The 20,404-nt window shown below is 44.1% G+C and overlaps 1 protein-coding gene across 1 annotated transcript in view; it reads right to left on the bottom strand.

Annotated features, from left to right (window-relative positions):
- Positions 1 to 926: 926 nt before the first annotated feature.
- Positions 927 to 20,404, bottom strand: part of LOC144888293 (uncharacterized) — a 104,294-nt gene continuing 84,816 nt past the window's right edge. The window contains exons 6-7 of the mRNA XM_078765959.1: positions 13,316 to 13,513; positions 927 to 1,643 (exon numbers count right to left, since the gene is read on the bottom strand). Of these exons, the coding sequence (XP_078622085.1) occupies positions 1,383 to 1,643; positions 13,316 to 13,513 (459 nt within the window). The 3' untranslated portion in view covers positions 927 to 1,382. The remainder of the gene's footprint in view (positions 1,644 to 13,315; positions 13,514 to 20,404) is intronic.

Genomic DNA, 20,404 nt, shown 5'->3' on the forward strand with positions numbered 1-20,404 from the left:
TTGAGTTTTATCATGAAATTTTCAACAAAGCTTTATTATGAGAATATGGAGAAGGAAAATGAGTAACTTGGTCAAAACTTCAAATGTCAGTATCACATAAAATCATCAAATTTCATCCAATCGACCTGAAATTGTAAGAATTTGGGAGTCACTAGGTATGTCCTATGACATATGAGGAGTTCATAACAGTGAGACTCTAGGCTGGTACCTTGTATGAGTCAAATGGGCTGAACCATCTCCTCTAATTTGAACTCTTTTCTGGGTTATAGTTTTGAAAAGTGCACCATGAGGCTTCACGAATACGAACTCTCCAAATCATTTCCCCTGATTTCTAACGAGCTTCGAGCTGATTTATTGCTTTCCAGCTCATAGGAATGTGCAAATGTTTCCATTGGGGTTTCAATTAAAACACTGATGGGCAAAGAAAGAAGCCGGTTGGGTGGTAGGAGTCGGGGTGTGTGTGTGTGTGTGTGTGTGTGTGCGCGTGTGCACTGAATTGGTTACAATCAAAAGTTACAAGCTAATTGTCTTTTTTAAATCAAAAGGTCAAAGGTCAAGGTTGCATAAAATCACCAATTTTCACCCAATTGACCTTAAATTTAAAACATTTGCATATCGGGTCACTGAATTGGTTCACTAATCCAAAAAAGGTGGGAGTCAATTGTTGTTGTTTTTAGATCAAAAGGTTAAATGTCAAGGTGGTATAAAATTGTCAATTTTCATTTTGTATTTTTTTTTTTTCTACTGTTTTCGTTATTTTGAGCCTACGGAAGAAGATGTGTGAATCCAAACAGGATGGTCTTTGCATTTGCAGATGCTTTCTCGTTATACTTTTAGAGCCAACTACCTAATTTTAAAATACTGGCAACGGTACCCACCCTATGGGCGGGTCTTCAATTGGGAGGCCCAAATGAAAAGGCAAAATATCAGAAATTGAAGGCTTTTTTATTTTAAACGATTTATATAAACATCCGTTAAATCATATCACACGCAAATCATCAAAATCTAAACAGTATTTGTAGAATTTCAACAGAAGCCACATCACTGTTCATATCGGTAAATATTATTCCATCGTGTTTGGAAAAACTGGAAAATTGGAAAATTGGAAAAAAATTGGAAAAAAATTGGAAAAACAATATGGCCTATTTTAGTTCAGGGGGTCCCAGGATTATCCACCCAAAATTTTGTTGCGATTGGTTCAGCCGTTTTTGCGGTACATGGGAACAGACGAACAGACGGACAGACAGACAGACATTTGGTGAATTATAGTAAGATTCTGTCGAAAATTAAATATTGCACATATATCCTGCATTGTGCAACTTCATATCTGGGTGCTCGTCCTATCGCAAAGATTATATGGCCTATTAATCTTGCAAGCTCCATCACATCACGAAATGAAACATACCTGTTTTGTAGAAAGATGATGTAGGAATTCCATTTTTATTAGGTTTACTTTTGGGCTGTGCCTGCTGCACTTGAGCAGTAGCTGAGACACTGCAGAAACCAGTTGCATCATTTTCCTGGGATATATCTCCCAGCAACTGTAAATTCCCTGCAGTACCATTCACGATAATGTGTTTGCCATTAACCACTTCCTTATCCATTCGTGTATCTCTTGGTGCATCTTCCTTGTCGTTGCAGACCTGAGAAGGTAAAGAATTGAAGGTTGATTACTGGGACAGATAACACCATCAAGAGGCATGATATTTATATGCCGGAGCTGTTTGATTCGGAGGCCTGCATCTGACTACAACCATCATTTGTTGCATTTGCAGCAGCTCAGCTGCAGCAGTACATTTTAGGAGATTAATATGACTATCCCATCTGCAGTGTTAAAAAAAATCCATCACATATGAGGAGTTCATAACAGTGAGACTCTAGGCTGGTACCTTGTATGAGTCAAATGGGCTGAACCATCTCCTCTAATTTGAACTCTTTTCTGGGTTATAGTTTTGAAAAGTGCACCATGAGGCTTCACGAATACGAACTCTCCAAATCATTTCCCCTGATTTCTAACGAGCTTCGAGCTGATTTATTGCTTTCCAGCTCATAGGAATGTGCAAATGTTTCCATTGGGGTTTCAATTAAAACACTGATGGGCAAAGAAAGAAGCCGGTTGGGTGGTAGGAGTCGGGGTGTGTGTGTGTGTGTGTGTGTGTGTGTGCGCGTGTGCAGTGGTGCCAGGAAGTGTGCGAGGAAGTCATTTTCTTGTTCTAACTAATACGCTGATTAACTCTTCATTTCTTCTGGAGTAAACCTTGAAGTCTCCGGTTTAATGCAAAATGAATGGAGGTCCTCAATGTCAGACTTGAGATGAGTGCCGTCTCTCTGACATATCTCGAGCTTTCGATACAGTCTGGCATCCTGTCTTGCTCTCCAAACCATCTGCCTATGGAATCCAAGACCAACGCCACTCTTGGGTTACTGACTCCCTCCACTCTCGTAGCCAACGTGTGGCTCTCAACGGAACTCTCGTTTCTCCCTGTTAAGGCTGGAGTACTCCAGTCTTATTCTCGGCCCAGTCTTATTCCTAATTTTAATCAATGGTCTCTCTGATGACTCTCTGGAAAATCCTCCTTATCGTTTTGCTGATTAATCCACTCTCTGCCGTGACGTCGCTCATCCTTCTGACAGACATGGAGGCAGCGACTTCCCTCTCCTCAGACCCTGACAAAATCACAATCTGGTCAAACACTTGGAACATGCCTTTTAATTCTGAAAAAATCCCACTCTCTCTCTCTCTCTCTGAGAGGACAGCACCGCAGATTAATTTCTCAACAAGCCTCTCGAAGAAGAGGTTCAGTCACTCAAACTCTTGAGTCTCATCCTCAGCCATGATCTCCCTCCGGCAGGACACATTTCAAAGTTGGCCTCCAAAGCCAAACAGGTAATACTCCGTCTTCCTTGGCAGGACGCACACGGTCCACCAGGAACCCCCTCCTAGTGAAACTGCCTGAATACAGAACCACTGCTCACCTCCACTCATTTAGTCCTCTTTTCCCCACCTGTGGAACCACCTTCCACACTCTCATCAATCTCATTCTTGATGATGATGTCGAGTCTCCTCGGGTAATTAATTGCCTTTCTATGGCTGGTACGGGTAAGTGTGTGGTATAGACGGGGGATCGCCACTCCACTCCGTCAAACCAGTTATCTGGTACTCATTTTGCTGACCTCAGAAGGATGCACAGGCTGAGTCAACCCCACCTGGCATTAATTCAATGGGATTCGAACTCAGGACTTTAGGATCCCAAGCCCGCCGCCCTAACCATTAAGCCAACACCAGGTATCTCTTACCTCCAAGTCTTCAAGACAGCTGTTCACCATCCTCTCAAGTCCAGTCTCTAGTCCCCCATCCAAAACCATGATCTTTTCTGCCATCGTTAAACCAACCCTCCGAAAACTTTGCTTACGTATCCATCTTGTTCATCCCTTGCTTTCTCCCCTGCCACTCATCGTTACCTGCATCCCTTGGTTGTCCGTCTCTGTCAACATTCTCCCTCCGCCCTGATATTGCCATTTCCCCTTTCTCCTGCTATTCCCTTTGCCATGTTGTGTCCTGATCTGTTGTATCCGAGTTCTTCCAAGATCCTAAACCTTGTATATATTTAAAATGAATATATAGAATGTGCAATTTTTATGCTTTTTTAAAACTCAACCTCAAACAGCTTTCTTATAATGGAACTGCAAGTGGTTTTGGAAAAGCATATGAAAACATGTTAATGTAATGACAAAAACACCAACTTTACCACAAAAGTTTATCATATTGGAAAACCATTCCATGAAATTGAAACTCATCAATCTTTTCTTTTCCTTTTTTTTTGCCCACTCACACTCTCATAGAGGAGCTTGTACATAAAAAGACATCAGGAGATAATATAGATATTTATATATTAACAAGCATTTTGAGTATTGCGCTGCAATACATGTCCCCTCCCGGCAGTCTGTCGTCCGGAAAACTGTTGGGGAAATTACCAAGGGTTATTTACCCACAGGTTCTGAATCGTTCCCAATCGCTAATTACCTCAGGACGGGCTCACCTGTGATTCGCACTCGGGACTTCGATTTATACACCTTGCACACAGGTCAGCAGAAGCACGAGAAAATAGGTTGTTGATAAAGAACCCTTTCGAGTCGCTAAATATCAGTAATTTATTATATTTTCCGGTTCACGATCAATGATCAATGTGTATATATATATATGTTGCTCGGCTTGGCTCCGCCCCTCCCGAAAGCGCGCGCTGTGTCACGCGTTTGACGTTCGCGAGACGAGGCTAAGGGTGCGCGGTGCGGCTTGAGGAGAACTCTCGAATAAACAAGAGATATCCATTTTTTTAAAAATATTTTCGTTTAATTAACGATATCTGCCAAACCACGTGCCCTATCGCAAATTCCAAAAAGACATTTTAGTAGACTGACATGCTGAACAGATCTGTGAAGTTTCCCCTCGATTGGATCAAAAATGACAGAGGAGCTTGGTTTTAAAGGTTCATGCTTAAAAACGTCATAACTCTGAAACCATGTGATGCATGACGTCATGCTCGGTGACCTTTTTGTTCGTCATGGGTATGCGATTCTGCCTGCAAAGTTTGGCCTCGATCTGTTCAGCCGTTGCAGAGAAAAAGGGGTTTTCGTGGTTTCACGAAAAACAATATGGCAGCCGAACCACGTGACCACGTGACGTCATAATTACGATTAAAATATTTTACAGACCGAGTCCCCCCTACGGTGAAAATTTGATCTCAATCGGTCCTATTATTGCAGAGAAAATCTTTTTTAAAGGAAATTAACACTTAAAATGGCACTGAGTTAAGGATCATCAGAATTATCAGATTCCCAAAGTTCAAAGTGCCATAACTTTGTCAAAAATGATCGAAACGTCGTGAAGTTCGAACTTGATCTGTAACTTATCATGAGGAAACCATGTGCCAAGTTTGAAATCATTAGCTTTAAGAGTTTCGAAAAAAGGTCCGGAAAACTGTTCTTTGCGTGACGGACTGACGGACTGACAGACGGACAGACGGAGGGACGGCGTGCAAACCTATAGTCCCCTCCGGTGTACACCGGTAGGGGACTAATAACAATACCAATGTAAGAGTGGATATTTAACAGTATATGGGATTTGAGTGACCATAAGCTTCATGCTAAGACAGGAAAAAAACAACTTAACATACGTATCAATTGATTGATTATTTTAGTTTCAACACGCCTGTATCATCATATACCCCAAGTACACACAGTTACTTGACCTAAAATGAAAAAGCGTGGAAGCTCAGTTACCGGCCCTTAATCATCGTTTAATAAGAATAAACGACTGAAATCCATACAGACATCATGCCGGGAGAAGGGTGACCGCAAATATGCAAATATAGCTCCATTTGATATGAATCAAATATGAATGAATTGTCTGATTCATTCCTTCGAGTAATCAAGCTTTGAAAATAAGGTGAAAAAGAGAAGCCCTTTAACTGATAGCATTTGAACGATGTGTGTGCATTGCTGCTTTAAATGGAAAAATCCACTTCGGTCAGGTGAGCCGTTCTCCAAACAACGTGTACTCCAATTTCCAAGAGCAGGAGGTAATTTTTCTGAGCCAATTTCGAGAGCTTGATTTAATGTAATTGCATAAAGAGGTCGTTACAGGGGTGATCTCCCGATAATCTTCCGAAAAATGTCAAAATACTAGATTTTTTTTTGGGAAGATCGTCCAGACAAAACAATACGGAGGATGGAACCTTCCGCTGAAAAGTGGAATATGTCATGACAAGGAAGATGAATGCGGACATAGCAAAAGGTCAATGGCTCACTTTCTGTCTCATGTCGGGTAGGAAATACTGTGGCAAAATACAGACGAACATCATCCAAATTGTACATACACATTCTGAATTCTTCACTCAATGTTCAGCCATTTCATAGCCATTACACACCAATTACATGGCAGCTTGCGAAACGAATAATCATTGCAGGTATTAAGGATGGCCTTTCAGCACGATAATGAACTGCGACAATTTATTTCACCTCGCTCTTGACATCATTTTATCCTCGTCCAGGATGTATTAGAATATTCTTAACAGCTTTCCCTGTCCGGCCCGTACTTGCAATGCTGATATTAAATTTAAACAGCGTGTTCAGGAACGTGTAGGAAATTTTCTTGTACCATACATGACGAGTCGTCTGGCAAAAGCATCTCTTTGGGGAGACACAGTGCCGTCATGTGATGTAAGCAAGGTTGTTGAACGATATGTCAAAAACCATGAGAATGAAATGGACTGGTTTAAAGCAGGTCAGGGTGCAGTGCGTTAATTGATTATTAGCATGTAAGCATGCAACTGAAGGACGAGCCAGTAGGAATTTATTTATTTATTTATTTTTGTATACAAGATCGAGGCTCGTGTAAGAGCTAACATTAATCACAAAAAGACAAACGGACACATAGGACATAAGATAAAGGGAGCGGGAGACAAGATGGGGAGAGAGAGGGAAGCACACAAGTACAACATTTGAGAGCAGGGACATCGGGAGACCTGTGGGAGGGAGAGGGCTTGGGGGGAGGAGGAATGGGAATGGGGGGATGGGGGGGTGGGAGAGGTAAAAAAAACAACAACACATGGACACTGCTAGGACTTCCAGGAAAGAAGTCGGAATTTAAAAAAAAAGTGGATATGGGATGAATTAACGGGGGTAGAAAAGATCAAGGTTTTGGATGGGGGAAGACAAGAGATGGTGGTGAACAGCTGTTTTAAAGACCTGGAGGGAGCAGTGGGATTGAAAAGAGTGAGGGAGTTTGTTCCAGAGGTGGGAGAAAAGAGGAATGAATGAGTGGAGGTGAGCAGAGAGTCTTGATTTTAGCAGTTTCCCCAGAAGAGGGTTGCAGACAGATCTTGTGCGACCTGTGGGAATATTTGGGGGACAGAGCACGGACAGACAGAGCTGGGGGAGCTAGGCCGGAGAGGAGTCGGTATAAAACAGTAACACCACCAACCTGCCTGCGGTGAGTGAGTGAAAGGCCCTCAGAGTTAGCTCCATCGCGGGAGATTCCAATGATTCTTAAAGCTTTGGTTTCAATAGCGTGAAGCCGAGCTAGGTGTGAGGCAGGAGCACCGGCCCAGAGGGGAGAACAGTATTCCATTGAGCTGCGGATGAAAGCCTTGTGTGTAGCGAGGAGCTCAGGTGTGCCAAGGAAGGACTTCGCACGACGGAGGATGCCCAGTCGGCGACTGGCTTTGGAGGCCAGCTTGGAAATGTGGTTTTCCCAGGAAAGATCATGGCAGATAGTGAGACCCAAAAACTTGAGTGACAGAACTTCTTGGAGAGGATGTAAATGGGTTAGTTTGGGTAATGCAAATCCTCTTGTTTGAAAGGTGAGGCCAGATTGAGGGTTTGGGGAACAACGGCTTGAAGAAAGCGCTTTCGACCATAACGTACTGTCGGCATGTGCGTGTGGGCCATGGTGGCGATATGCGCTGTAGAAGCCCAGAAGGGATAAAATACGTTTGTATGGGCACACCCTGCAGGGTGGAACTGTGAGAGCAAGGTGCCACCCACACCAGCTATCGGCCAATGAGAGATCCACTGCTTGGGGATGCGGTCTCAAATGTTGTGAGGATCAGACGGAGGTGGAACACAGGGCGACAGAGTGTGATCGGTGCTGTGCAAGAAAGGAGACATACCAGCCCTGATCTCTGGGGATCATTGTTTGGAATCTGTGCCATATTGCCTTCATTGCTCCTCACTTACATCGCTCCTCACCTTCACCGCTTCTTGCCTTCATGGGCTGAGTTGCTCATCAACGTGGGACCTTAACCAGTCTGTGCCAATACAAGCCCTCACCTGCCCCATTGTCAGTAAGAATGTGTTGTTTGGTACAATTTAGGGGGTTGTGTATTATTTCCTTCCCTGTACAATGTGCATACGTTGCATATTCCCTTCTCCCTGCTCGTTTCTGTTGACTCGCTTGGTTTGTTCCGTTTTGCATTTACTGTGCACCTTTCTCCACGTACTGCTTATAAATATATCCTTTATAAAGGTAAGAAACATTTTTCATCCTTCTGCCTCTTGCACATGCTGCCACCAAAATTTGGCTTTCGGTTGCGGGACCTTGGGGTACGAACAGTAAGTTTTGATTACTAAATGCAGTTTAGTTGGGAACTTTTCTGCACTTCGCAGGATCAAAGAACCCGGCACCAAGGCATATCGCATTTATGAGCCTCTGACGCGACATTTGGTGTGAGGAGTGGGATTTTCAGGAAGGAAGGACAAAGACTCTTTGTTTTTGTTTTTTATATGTAGTCGAGGCTCGTGGAAAAGCTAGTACTAGTACACTGAACAGATCAGGATGCAACAGAAACAAAAGGAACAACAGAGAGAGGGGGAAAAACACCAACAGCAAAGCTGAAGGCCAAGACAGAGGGAGGCAGACAACAATGGCTGTGAGGAGGAGTGGGGTGGGGGCACGAGACAATGTATGGGGTTGATGAGATGGATACAGAAGGATACTCTCAGGAGGGAAAAATGGAAGTTTGGAATGAGGAGGGATTAGGATGGTTTAACAAGGGTAGAAAAGATCATGGTTTTGGACTGGGGACAATCTGAGATGATGGTGCACAGCTGTCTTGAAGACCTGGAGGGAAGAATTAGAATGAAGAGGATATGGAAGTTGGTTCCATGGGCTAGGAAAAAGAGGAACAAATGAGTAGAGGTCAGCAGTGGTTGTAGATGTTGGAAGTTTCGTCAGAAGGGGTTGATGCTGGACCGTGCGTGCCCTGTAGAAATCTGGAAGGGGAGGTGTGAGAAAGCACAGAAAGAGCAGAGGGTGCAATACCAGAAAGGAGGCAGTAGAAGGCAGAGATACCACCAACATATCTGTGATTTGGGCGATTGATGCAAAATACAAAATCAGCCAGAAAGTTTAGGATCCAGAATGAATCCTATAGTTATTACCCCTAACACTAAATGTACTATGTTTAAATTTTGGCTTTGAACAAAAAAATTACTCACCCTATATATTTTCGATATAAAAATAATTCCAGCAAATAAAAAGCAATTTCTGTGCTTCACAGGATCAAAGATCCTGGCACCAATGCATATCGCATTTACGAGCCTGTGACTCGACATTGGTGTGAAGAGTGGGATTTTCAGGAAGGAAGGACGAAGACTCTCTGTTTTTGTTTTTGTATATGTAGTCGAGGCTTGTGGAAAAGCTAGTACTAGTACACTGAATCTAGTACAATCTAGAATCTAGTACTAATACACTGGGGTGGGAGCGAATCCATAGTTAGATTGTGTTAATAATATGGACAATGTGATCAAGTAGCATAGATTTCCCCCTGTAATACCTATTTGTCCAGAGTTAAGTCATATTGTAAAACATGCACTGAGGCAACGAGTGTCAAATTTAAGGCAGTATGGAGTAAGTTTGTTGTGTAAACCCTCCTGTTTTCGAGCAAGGCTGGGCGAGGACTTGGTCACAAAAGCACAATTAGGAAGAACATTACCCTTCAGGAGGAAAAGGAATGGACTGTTTGGTCAGCGCACCGCAAACCATAGTGAGGAGGTCGCCTGCGGGGCATTGGAGAGGCGACGTAAGACTTTTGATAATGGCTGCTCTGAAAGATGGAATGCCCAAACGTGGCCAATGATATGGACCCGCGTCATGCATGAAGGCAGACCCCAAGTCTGAGGGCTGCAGCTGCAATGCGTATGGCAGTTGGTTTTGGAATTGCTGTTGCAGTTGGAGTTGGACCTTTGGAGATGCAGCATCCCTCAGCCCCTCTCTATTCGGTTGGCTGCCTCTACCCATAACCATACCTCTCCAAATCGCTTTCCTCCAGCCTGATGCAGCACCAGCCCTTTACAACACAAGCCCTATGCAACACCAACCATGTGCAACACCAGCCCTATGCAACACCAACCTGATGCAATACCATCCATGTGCAACACCAGCCCTGTGCAGCACCAGCCCTATGCAACACCAGCCCGGTGCAATACCATCCATGTGCAACACCAACCATGTGCAACACCAGCCATGTGCTGCAACAGCCTGCAGAGCCGTTCTGGACCCAAAACCAGCTCATACCTTGCTCAAACCCTCGCTTACTCCCCATAGTTATGTCATTCCCTTTATTTATTTTTGGTGCAACAGTGGGTTATTTCTCTCCTTCTACATAAGTTAGCATGCCCCCTCATCCCTGCTTGTATCTGTTGACTACTTGGTTATTCTGTTTTATTGATAGCATCTTGTCTGCCCTTATCCCCATATTTATTTTTAAAACCTCCATTTTAGCGATAAGAAACGTCTTCCCATCCTTTGTGTACCGTGCATTGCACAGCCAAGTTTAGCCTCGGATTGGAACAATCTCTGTGGTTTTGTAAATGGAAAATAACAGTTAATTGAACGGAGTGTGAATTTGGTAAGCTTGGCCATCTTCTGAAGTTGCAAAAGCTCCTGGCACGACGGGGACCCATCGACGTGACAATAATTTTATATATATATAAATATATTGTAACGGATTTGGGAAACCCTGCACTTGGTGTAATTCTTGTAAATATCACCCTCTGTAAATAGTAATTCTTTGTAAATACCTCCATCAATTGGTAAAGGTCAAAGGTCGTCCCTTTAGCTAGTCCATCGCATACACGTAGCAAATCATAGGCTTCCCTCAATAGTTATTTCTTTATTCTATGTCAGTATAAGGCTTTGTTTTTTCCACTAGTTCATTGCATTGCACCGAATCAAATAAGGTGGAATCCCTTTTTAATTGCCCAAGAAATTGTATTGCCAACCACAATTACCAACTGCATTCGCCGCCATGCCATGTGCTCTAACTCGGGGAAGAAGGGCGTGCCCGCCCATCGTCATCAGGGGGAGGAGTCAGCCAAGCGCCAGGAACAAGGCGTGGCTTTGCCAACGCCTCATCAAGGGGCGGGATCAGTGAGCCCTCGCGACCAATCAAGGCCGAGGCGAGCTCACCGATGGGCGTTTCCAAAAGGCCGGCGGTTTGATCGCCATGCGCCTCATAAAAGGAGGTTGAGAGGGACTGCTTCAAGAGAGGTGTGAAGGACGAGAGAATTGAAGGAGCCCGAATCGAGAGTCCTGTCAAGAGAGACGTGCAACCTGCGGGAGTACGAGTTCAAGGGAGACGCTGTTCCAACCAGCCTTGCCACGACAAGCTCCGACGCGCTGCTGCGAGCATCCCGGCGGTGTGGACCCGAGGGTGGAGAGTCGGTGGCTGCTCACTCCCGGCCCGGCCGTTCCGCAGTCCCACCTGAACCTTCCTCCCCTTCCAGCCATTCGTTCCTGCCTTCATTCCCCATTCGTGTAAGTCTGCCTGTCGTGTGTCTGTCTGTGTTGTCTGGGGTTTAGGTTAAGCTTGTTATAAGAATTGCACTGTCTTCTTCTTCTTCTGTGAGTTACTTTCGTTTCTTTCCTTCTCCCTTGGTTTCTTTGGTTTTGTACAATAATTAGTAATAAATACCTGTGTTCTTCCTACCTTTGCCTTCTTTCCTTCACATCCGTTCGTTTTAGAGGTTTCCACATTGAGTTCCTGTGATGCGATTTCGGCCAACGCTCAGGATCGGGTTTAATCTTTGTTAATGGTTCGAACCGCGGGCTGCTAAAACCGCTCGGCAAAATACCATCTTGTCCGCGGTTTCGAGCGGAGTTACCCACCTGCCTTGTGAAGGGATTGCCGGAGGTGTACGGGAATCCCTTGACCAATCACTTCGGGCAATCCCACACAGGGGAGCGGGGTAGCTTCAGGATCGGAGATGGCCAGTGCAAATAGAAGGGGGATTAACCCCCCCCCCCCCGCCCCCCCCCCCCCCCCCGTTAATGGGAGCGCCGTACTCCGTTTCCGTACAATATATATATATATATATATATATATATATATATATATATATATATATATATATATTTAAGGGAAGATGTAATTGTTTACTAAATTTGCACAATAAATCGACAACAGAACCCATAGGGAAAACCAATGTCATGAACAAACAACATGTCCAAAGGCCCATGCTCCAAAATGTATAAAATGTGCACTCCACCAAAACAGCTGACAATTAATTACCAGGATTTTTTTTTAATACAAAATGTACCTGATTTTGAACAATGAAATTAAAAGCTTCCTTGTAAAGAAGGCTAAAAAAACTGCGCATTGTTCCATCTGCTCACCGTATGTTACATCCTAAGTGGTCAAATATTAACCACAAGTGTAGAAAGTAGTGGAAAGCGTCCAATTGCAAGCCCCTTTATTTTTCCCATTACAGGAGCTCTATTTTTGAACCCTGCAATCCCAATTTCTTTTCTATAGTGTCCTTGATGTGCAAACTCTTTCAGAAGCTTTCACAAATGCAGAAAAACTGTCCTGCGGGCAAGCTTTATAAGAATTGATGCTGGCCTCCTTAACTGGATGATTCCAGTGAAAAGCAAAGATTTCTGGAAGGGGCAAAAATGGATGGCTGAGCAAGGTGATTAGGAAAAGAGTGCATAAAGCTCTGTAGCAGCTTCCGCAGAGGAGAAAACAAAAGCTTAAAAGCAAACTTCAAACATATGAATGTCGGCAGAATATGGAATCTAAAAGAATAGTGCACCTTAACATAAATAGGAAAAGGTCAAGACCATCAGGAGTCTTTAAATAATATTAGGGACAGTAAAGATTCTGTGGAGTTTGGAATTTGATTCAACATTTACAGGGCGGAGGTGCATCAATCGCTGGTTCTTCCAAAGGGAAAGAAGCAATTGCTCGAGTAGCCTCAATTAGGGATGCCCACACGTGGCCCGGGGTTCGAGTGTGGGAAGAGACTCAGAGTTGTAGAAAAGACAGTGTAGAAACTTTCCGTTTAAAAATGACGTAAAACAACTGCTTGGAATAAAAAGAAATATACAGTTTTGTCAGTATCAGTCATTACGTGTTTTACCCCAGGGCCTGGATTTACAGATTTAATGATCACCATTCATAAACTTTCAACTTGTTTAAGGGTGGCATACCAAAGGTTTTATAGATGATACCCCCTCTGCATTCGGATCGTTGTAGTGTGCCCACAGGTTGCCAATAATAGGGACCCAGAAGTGGCCATCATGCATGAAGGCAGACCCAAAGTTTGAGGGCCGCAACTGCAATGTGCTTGCCAGTTGGAGGTGGAATTGCTGTTGCAGTTGGAGGTGGACCCTTGGAGAGGCAGCATCCCTCCACCTATCGCCATACATCTCCAAATCTCTATCCTCCAGCCCTATCGTTGTAGTTAAGAACTAAGCTTACGGGAAAGGATCTGCATATTGTTTGATGCAGGATGATCATGTATGGCTACTTACGACGAAAGAGATGGTCTCCTGTTTAATGGAGACGAGTGTCGGGGGCATTCCACTCTTTGAGGTCCTGTGGCCTCTCTCAAACTCCTGGATGGCACAAGCAGCCTGCTGAAGGATACATCGGTGGCTACAGAATGCCGTGCCTGCTGCGGGCGGATTCCTGCAGTTAGGCCCTAGGCATCCCGCAGATCCTGACTGAACCTGCACGACAGGTAGAGTGGGTTGGGCTCTTAGGAGGGGTTATAGTATAAATATACATACATTTCTGACGTTTCGGGTTAAAATATTACATTCACACCAAATAAATATCAAAGTATCCATTCTGGAAAGAGCCCTTGGACATTGCATTACAATCAGTTTTGATTAATTGTGGTGTGTGAGCAAACTACTCAACGAGAATAAGTGGTGTTCCTTTCTCTTATTTGCAAAGCCAATGACAACGATTAATTTGGTTGTTCTTGTTTCGAGCACAAAAAAACTTGTGAACTCATGTTGCGCATGAAAATAACTTCAGAGACTCCGTCTTTTTCATCAAAATTATGACCTTGAAAAGGTTATCCTGAACGAGATATTCATAATGATCCAAGAAAAGCCAATAATTTACATTTTTCACTCAATGTGGGTATACGGTCATTAACATATACGGTCATGCAATATGGTCATGTATGACCGTATACAATATGGTCATATTGTATACGGTCATACAATGAGTCATTAACGATAATAATCATTCCCACATCGTGGGGTTGGCCGACAAACGTTGTTGACCAAATTATTTTACAAATCAGCAGGCAATGCCTGACATTTGAATATTAAGCAAGTTAGAGCATGAATTTGTAATTTGGCCAGGGTGACAGTAATATATCACATACTCTTCATGAAAGACACAGAGGGGTCTTTAATCCCCAGCAAATGATGCTGGTGGATGTGATACCCAGCTTGACGCCCATCCGAGGGATGGCGCACACACATCGATGGCCCACCCTGCCTGCGAAACACCGGGATGACAGTCTATTATATAGCTGGGTCGTGATTTCAACCCAGTCTAGACAGCTTACATGTGGATATGCATACCTCCAGTCTGATATATATATATATATATATATATATATATATATATATAATATATATATATATATATATATATATATATAATTATATATATATATATATTGTTACGGACCGCGGATAAGATGTTGGTTTTGCCGAGCGGAGGCCCCGCGGCCCTAACAGTTACCCCGACTAACCCGATTCCCGAACGTTGGACGGATCGCGCCACAGATATTCAATAGGGAAAAGACAAAGGCGACACGGATGTCAAAAAGAAGAAGAAGAAGACAAAAAAAAGGTTTGCAATACGAATATAATTTATTTGCTATTTACAGGACCAAAGAAACCAAGGAAGAAGGAAAGATATGAAAATAATTTACAGAAGATATTAGACACAGTGCAACGCTAGCTTATACAAACTTAATTAACCCAAGGACAGAACAAACAAAACAAACTCACGTACACCAGAAGGATGGAAAGGCAGGATAAATGCTGGAAGGAGGACCGGGAAGGTTTAGCTGGGGCAGATGGTTCGGCTTGATCCCGCATGGGACGTCAGGTTGGACCTCGACGGCCACCGATGCCTCCGCAATCTGGTTCCCGCGGGGTAACGGGTCGACGCTGCCTTGTGGAGTCAACGCTGCTTGTGTAACCCAAAGCTGCTGGTTCTCTGGCTCAACTCTTTCTTGGCACGTCTCTCTGTCCAACCACCTTCTTTCTCTCTTGCTTGGTCCAACTTCTGCGAGCAAGGCGACGAATAGCAGGCTTTGTGATTCCCTTAATGTTCTTACGCAGTACCTTGCGCGCGCGCTTTTATAGCGCCTCCGGCGATCAAGCCGCCGGCCTTCAGGACACGCCCATCGGTGTGCTCACCTCGGCCCTGGTTGGTCGCGCGACCCTCTGGCTCCGCCCTTGATGACGACGGGCGGCCACGCCCTTCTTCCCCGACCCGAGCACATGTTCAATGGTGCTCACTCAAAATGACGAAATGGGAAATGGAGGTTTTGGGAATGGGAATGAAGAATGAAGGGAATCTATCTTATTTCACTTGGTGCAATGGAGTGTCATCTTAATGGAAGACAAGGCCTTACCCTAATACACATAATAAAGATATAACTATCAACCAGGGGGAAATCTATGATTGGCTAACGGGTATGCTTTATGGAATTAACTACGGGAACGCCCTTTGACCTTTATACAACACTGGAGGCAGGAGGGTCCAGAATAAAGCAATATTGCACAACCATTTACTATACAATACAACACAATAAAAAAAAACATAATCCTCATATCCGCAACAATATATATATATATATATATATATATATATATATATATATATATATATATATATATATATAATATATAATATACATATTATATATATATATATATATATATATATATATATATATATATACATATATATATAGTATATATATATATATATATATACACAGTCACATGAACTACAAACAATGGACTACAAAATGTAAATGTTTCATGATATTTGTTATATTATATCACCTTTGTCTATCAATATTGTTGAAATGAAGATCAAATAGCTGTATGTTGAAATATGTTGAACAAGCGTTATGCCTCGGTCCCCCGTCGGCGAAGTGATCTGAGTTGACAAAGTGGAAGACGCAGAAAACATGCCATGATATGATATTTCGCTCACAAGGTTCAGACATACATGGAGGTGGCCATCTTGGATTTTGACGTGGCGACCCAATTTTCTATAGCCTTCTTCCTTATGCCTAATACACCGACACACTAGATTAGAAGTTGGTACTTCGCTTATTTTTCAAGATATTCCGCTCACAAGGTTCAGACATACATGGCGGCGGCCATCTTGGATTTTGACGTGGCGACCCAATTTTCAATAGCGTTCTTCCTTGTGCCTAGATACACCCAAACACCAGATTAGAAGTTGGTACTTCGCTTATTTTTCAAGATATTCAGCTCACAATGTTCAGACGTACATGGCATCAGACATACATGGCGGCGGCCATCTTGGATTTTGACGTGGGTTGCACCCACACACCAAATTCGAATGCGGTCCTTCATTTACGCATGCACGCACACACGCACGAAGATCAAATAGCTGTATGTTGAAATAGTCAAAACTTTACTTGGGGTGTACTTACTTTTTCACAAGACTGTATGTATGTATGTATGTATGTATGTATGTATGTATGTATGTATGTATGTATGTATATATATATATGTATGTATGTATATATATATATGTATGTATGTATGTATATATATATATATATATACAGTCACGTGAAAACGTAAGTACACCCCATGTAAAGTTTTGACTTTTTCAACATATTTCAACATACAGCCATTTGATCTTCATTTCAACAATATTGATAGATAAAGGTGATATAATATAACAAATATGATGAAACATTTACATTTTGTCGTCCATTGTATAATTTAAATAAACATAAATGCAAATTTCGCATGTGGAAAAAGTAAGTACACCCTTACATTTATCACTACTTCAAATATCTAAAATTAGAATCAGGTGCACCAGATCAGGTGCAAATGATTAGGACATCGTTAGAGAGGATCTTGGAGGAACCTGTCTTATTTAAACCTCAGACATTTCGTTTGGTTTGCTCTTTGTTGTTGAAGTGTGCGGCGTCACCATGCCTAGATCAAAAGAGCTCTCTGAGGCCTTCAGAAAGAAGGTTTCAAAAAAAGAAAAAAGAAGGAAAGAAGAAAGAAGGCAATATATATATTGCTACGGTTTTGAGATTTGTACATACTAGGGCATGCCCGTACTATATATATATCTAAAATTATATCCCCCCCCTCTATTTACATGAAATGGTTTGGTCCATTCGCAAAGCCAAAGTGAACGGCTTGCGAGTACGGTGACAATCCCCCCCTCTATGTACATGTAATGGTTTGGTCCATTCGCAAAGCCAAAGCGAACGGCTTGCGAGTACGGTGACAATCCCCCCCCCCCTCTATTTACATGAAATGGTTTGGTCCAAAGCGAACGGCTTGCGAGTACGGTGACAATCCCCCCCCCCCCCTCTATTTACATGAAATGGTTTGGTCCAAAGCGAACGGCTTGCGGAGTTTGGTAAAGAAATCGCCATAGCTCGGTAACTACTTGTCCGATTAATATGAAACCTTGAAAAGGCACATCCTCAGGTCCCCAGCAATATACCTGGCAAGTTTCAAGTATATCGGACCCGTGGTTGTCGAGAAACAGCGGTCACAGACAAACAAACAAACACACAGACACACAGACACACAGAGATTACTGGAATTATAGATAGATGACATCATTGAAGGCTAAAGGTTTGCCCCCCATAGTTAGTCCACGAGCAACACGTAGGCCCACTTAGAGTATTAGTTATGTCATAGTATGTGTGAGTATAGGCCATTTCCCCTAGTAATATCTGCGTTGTGTAAAGACATGAGTTTAGGTCCTTTCATTTTTGCGCCACCTTCTAATTCCACCTATGGGCATAACTGATCCCGCGCCCCATTTGGCTGATCCCTCCATTTGTACCGCTTTGGGCTACCCGCAGCAGTTTGTTACACTTTGGCTGCCAGCAGCATTCACTGCCCTTTGTTCGCTCGCTAGTCAAGTAACACGAGGTAGGCCTGAGAAGAGGGAGGAGCGCGGGGTCGGGGTGGGGTGGCATCAAGGAGCGCGTCAGGGGCGATGACGGTAAGGGCCACCAGCCATCCAGGGCTCTAAGGGCATGGCGTGATAGGGCATGGTAAAGCGCGTCTGGCAAGTGCTAGAAGGTTCGCGGGGGCGTGCCTATAAAAGCCTTTGCACAAAGCCCTTGCAGAGGCCTGATGCACAGAACTTCGTTGTACAAGAGGACTTGCTACAAAAGGACTTGCTTGAAGGAATTGCGCATTGTAAGGACTCGCAGAGAAGAGGGCTGGAAGGACTTTTACGGCGAGTGCATTGAGAGCACTTCATTGTGTCAGCGCTTCAAGGCTTTGAACTGTATTCGCCTATTACGTATGCAGCCACACGAGTGAACGCGGCAATAGCCGCCAGTGTTACCCGCCAGAGCCCAGACCCTACCGTTCGCCCCGTATTATCCCGTGTGCACCAACGACACGCGGAGAGCTCCTGCCGTCTCTACTTACCACCTGCCCGGTACGAGCTGGGGCCCGGAGAGAGAGCTGCACAGACGCCATCCCTGGACGCGCTGGTGACTATCAACCTGACCTTCATCAGCAAGCCCCGTGTGAGTGTGTCTGTGTGTGAGACGGGCCCGTTTGTCCTGCGAGTAAGTTAAGACTGTTTTTCAGGCTGCACTGTGTCTCTTCTTCTTCTCATCATTGTAAATAGTGTTAATAAATTCTGTTCTTCCTTTCTTCCCAATTCGACCGCTTCTGTGATTTCTCCATTGGGTAAGCGTGGCACGAATAAGAACCGCTTGGATCGGGGTCTAGTAATTGACAACGGCACGGTTCACGTGTTCGCTACCGCTCGGCGTATCCACCAACACACGTGATTCGTGCGAGGCTTATCTCCTCGTTTCAGGGCAGCGCCAGTACTTAGGTAATAGCAAATCTGGTCCTACAACCCAATTTAGCGCTGTCCGGAAAGGACGTCATTGGACTCGGGCCGCGCCTGTTCAGTCAAAGACAAGGGGACTAATCCCCCCTTGGTAAGGGGAGAAGGCCAGCGCCAAGATCCGCAACAATATATATACAGACTTGGCATTTAATATGGAATATTTTTTTTTTCTTGACTTGGGTTTACTTTCTGAACTCAGTATATCAATCTGGTGAGTTTCTTTTACCCTTCGGTGATGTCTTTGTTGAAAGAACCATGTCACTGTTTGTCTTTCGCAGCAATAAGTCAATAACAGGATTATATCACAGGTGGCGTGACAAAATGTAAGGACAGGTACATTTGACGATTGGCTTCACAATCGGGTATATAAGGGTTGTTGCGTTCTGTATTAGTGGAAAACAACTGCTGCACGTCTAGAAAAGTTATTGCCGCTTCCTCTGGAGATGGTCCGTCAACTTGACAATGCTGTTTGTCATGGAGTGGTGGCTTTACGAAATTACGGCATGAAACAGCGTGCTATTGCTCGGCAGTATGGCATCCATCACTCAAGGTCAGGTGTCAAAGATCCTGAAACTAAATGCTCAGAGGGGTGTCCCTACTCCAATACTGAGGCCAGGACGTCCACGCAGAACCACAAGGAGAGATGATCGCCAGCTGCACCGGTTAGTCTGGAATGGCCGTACCAGTCAGCTAATCGGCTTAGGGCTGAGTGGCAGCAACTGACAAATGTGCCTGTATCCATAAGGCTCGTCAACCAACGACTGGTTCAAGCAGCTATTGTGCCAGGCGTCCCCTGAGAAAGCCACGCCTGACCAGACAACACAGCCAGCGCCGATTGGAGTGGGCCAGAGAGCACCGTCAATGGCAGCCAGGAAACTGGGATCACGTGACCTTCAGTGACTAGTCTAGATTTCTGGTCTATCGTCAAGATGGCCACGTCCGAGTGCACAGCCAAGTGCATGAAGCCCACAACGAAGATTGTATAGTGCCAAGAGTCCAAGCTGGAGGTGGTGGGGTGACCGTTTGGGCTGCTTTTCATGCAGGGGGAAAAACTGACCTGGTTGTTCTGAATGGAAACCTGAACCAGTTCATGTGCAGGGTCATTCTGGAAGAAACATTGCTTCCATTTGCTCGTGCAGCCTTTCGAGGAAACTTTGTCTTCCAAGATGACAATGCACGGCCTCATCGTGCTCGCATGATCCAACACTTTCTTGCTGACCGTGGTGGAGAGCATATGGAGTGGCCTGCCATGTCCCCGGATATGAATCCGATAGAGAACTTGTGGGCAGAATTAACGTGTCAAATTGACAACTTGGACCAGCAGCCGACCTTTGTGCATGAATTGCAGCGACTATTGTCACTGCATGGCAAGAGATTCCTGTCCAAACCTTGGCAAATCTCGTGAACAGCATGCCTCGACGTGTACGTGCTCTCCTGAATGCTCGTGGGGGTTACACGAAGTACTG

The sequence above is a fragment of the Myxine glutinosa genome, chromosome 11 (genome assembly GCF_964187855.1).
Source record: "Myxine glutinosa chromosome 11, kmMyxGlut1.1, whole genome shotgun sequence".
Taxonomy (NCBI): Eukaryota; Metazoa; Chordata; class Myxini; order Myxiniformes; family Myxinidae; genus Myxine; species Myxine glutinosa.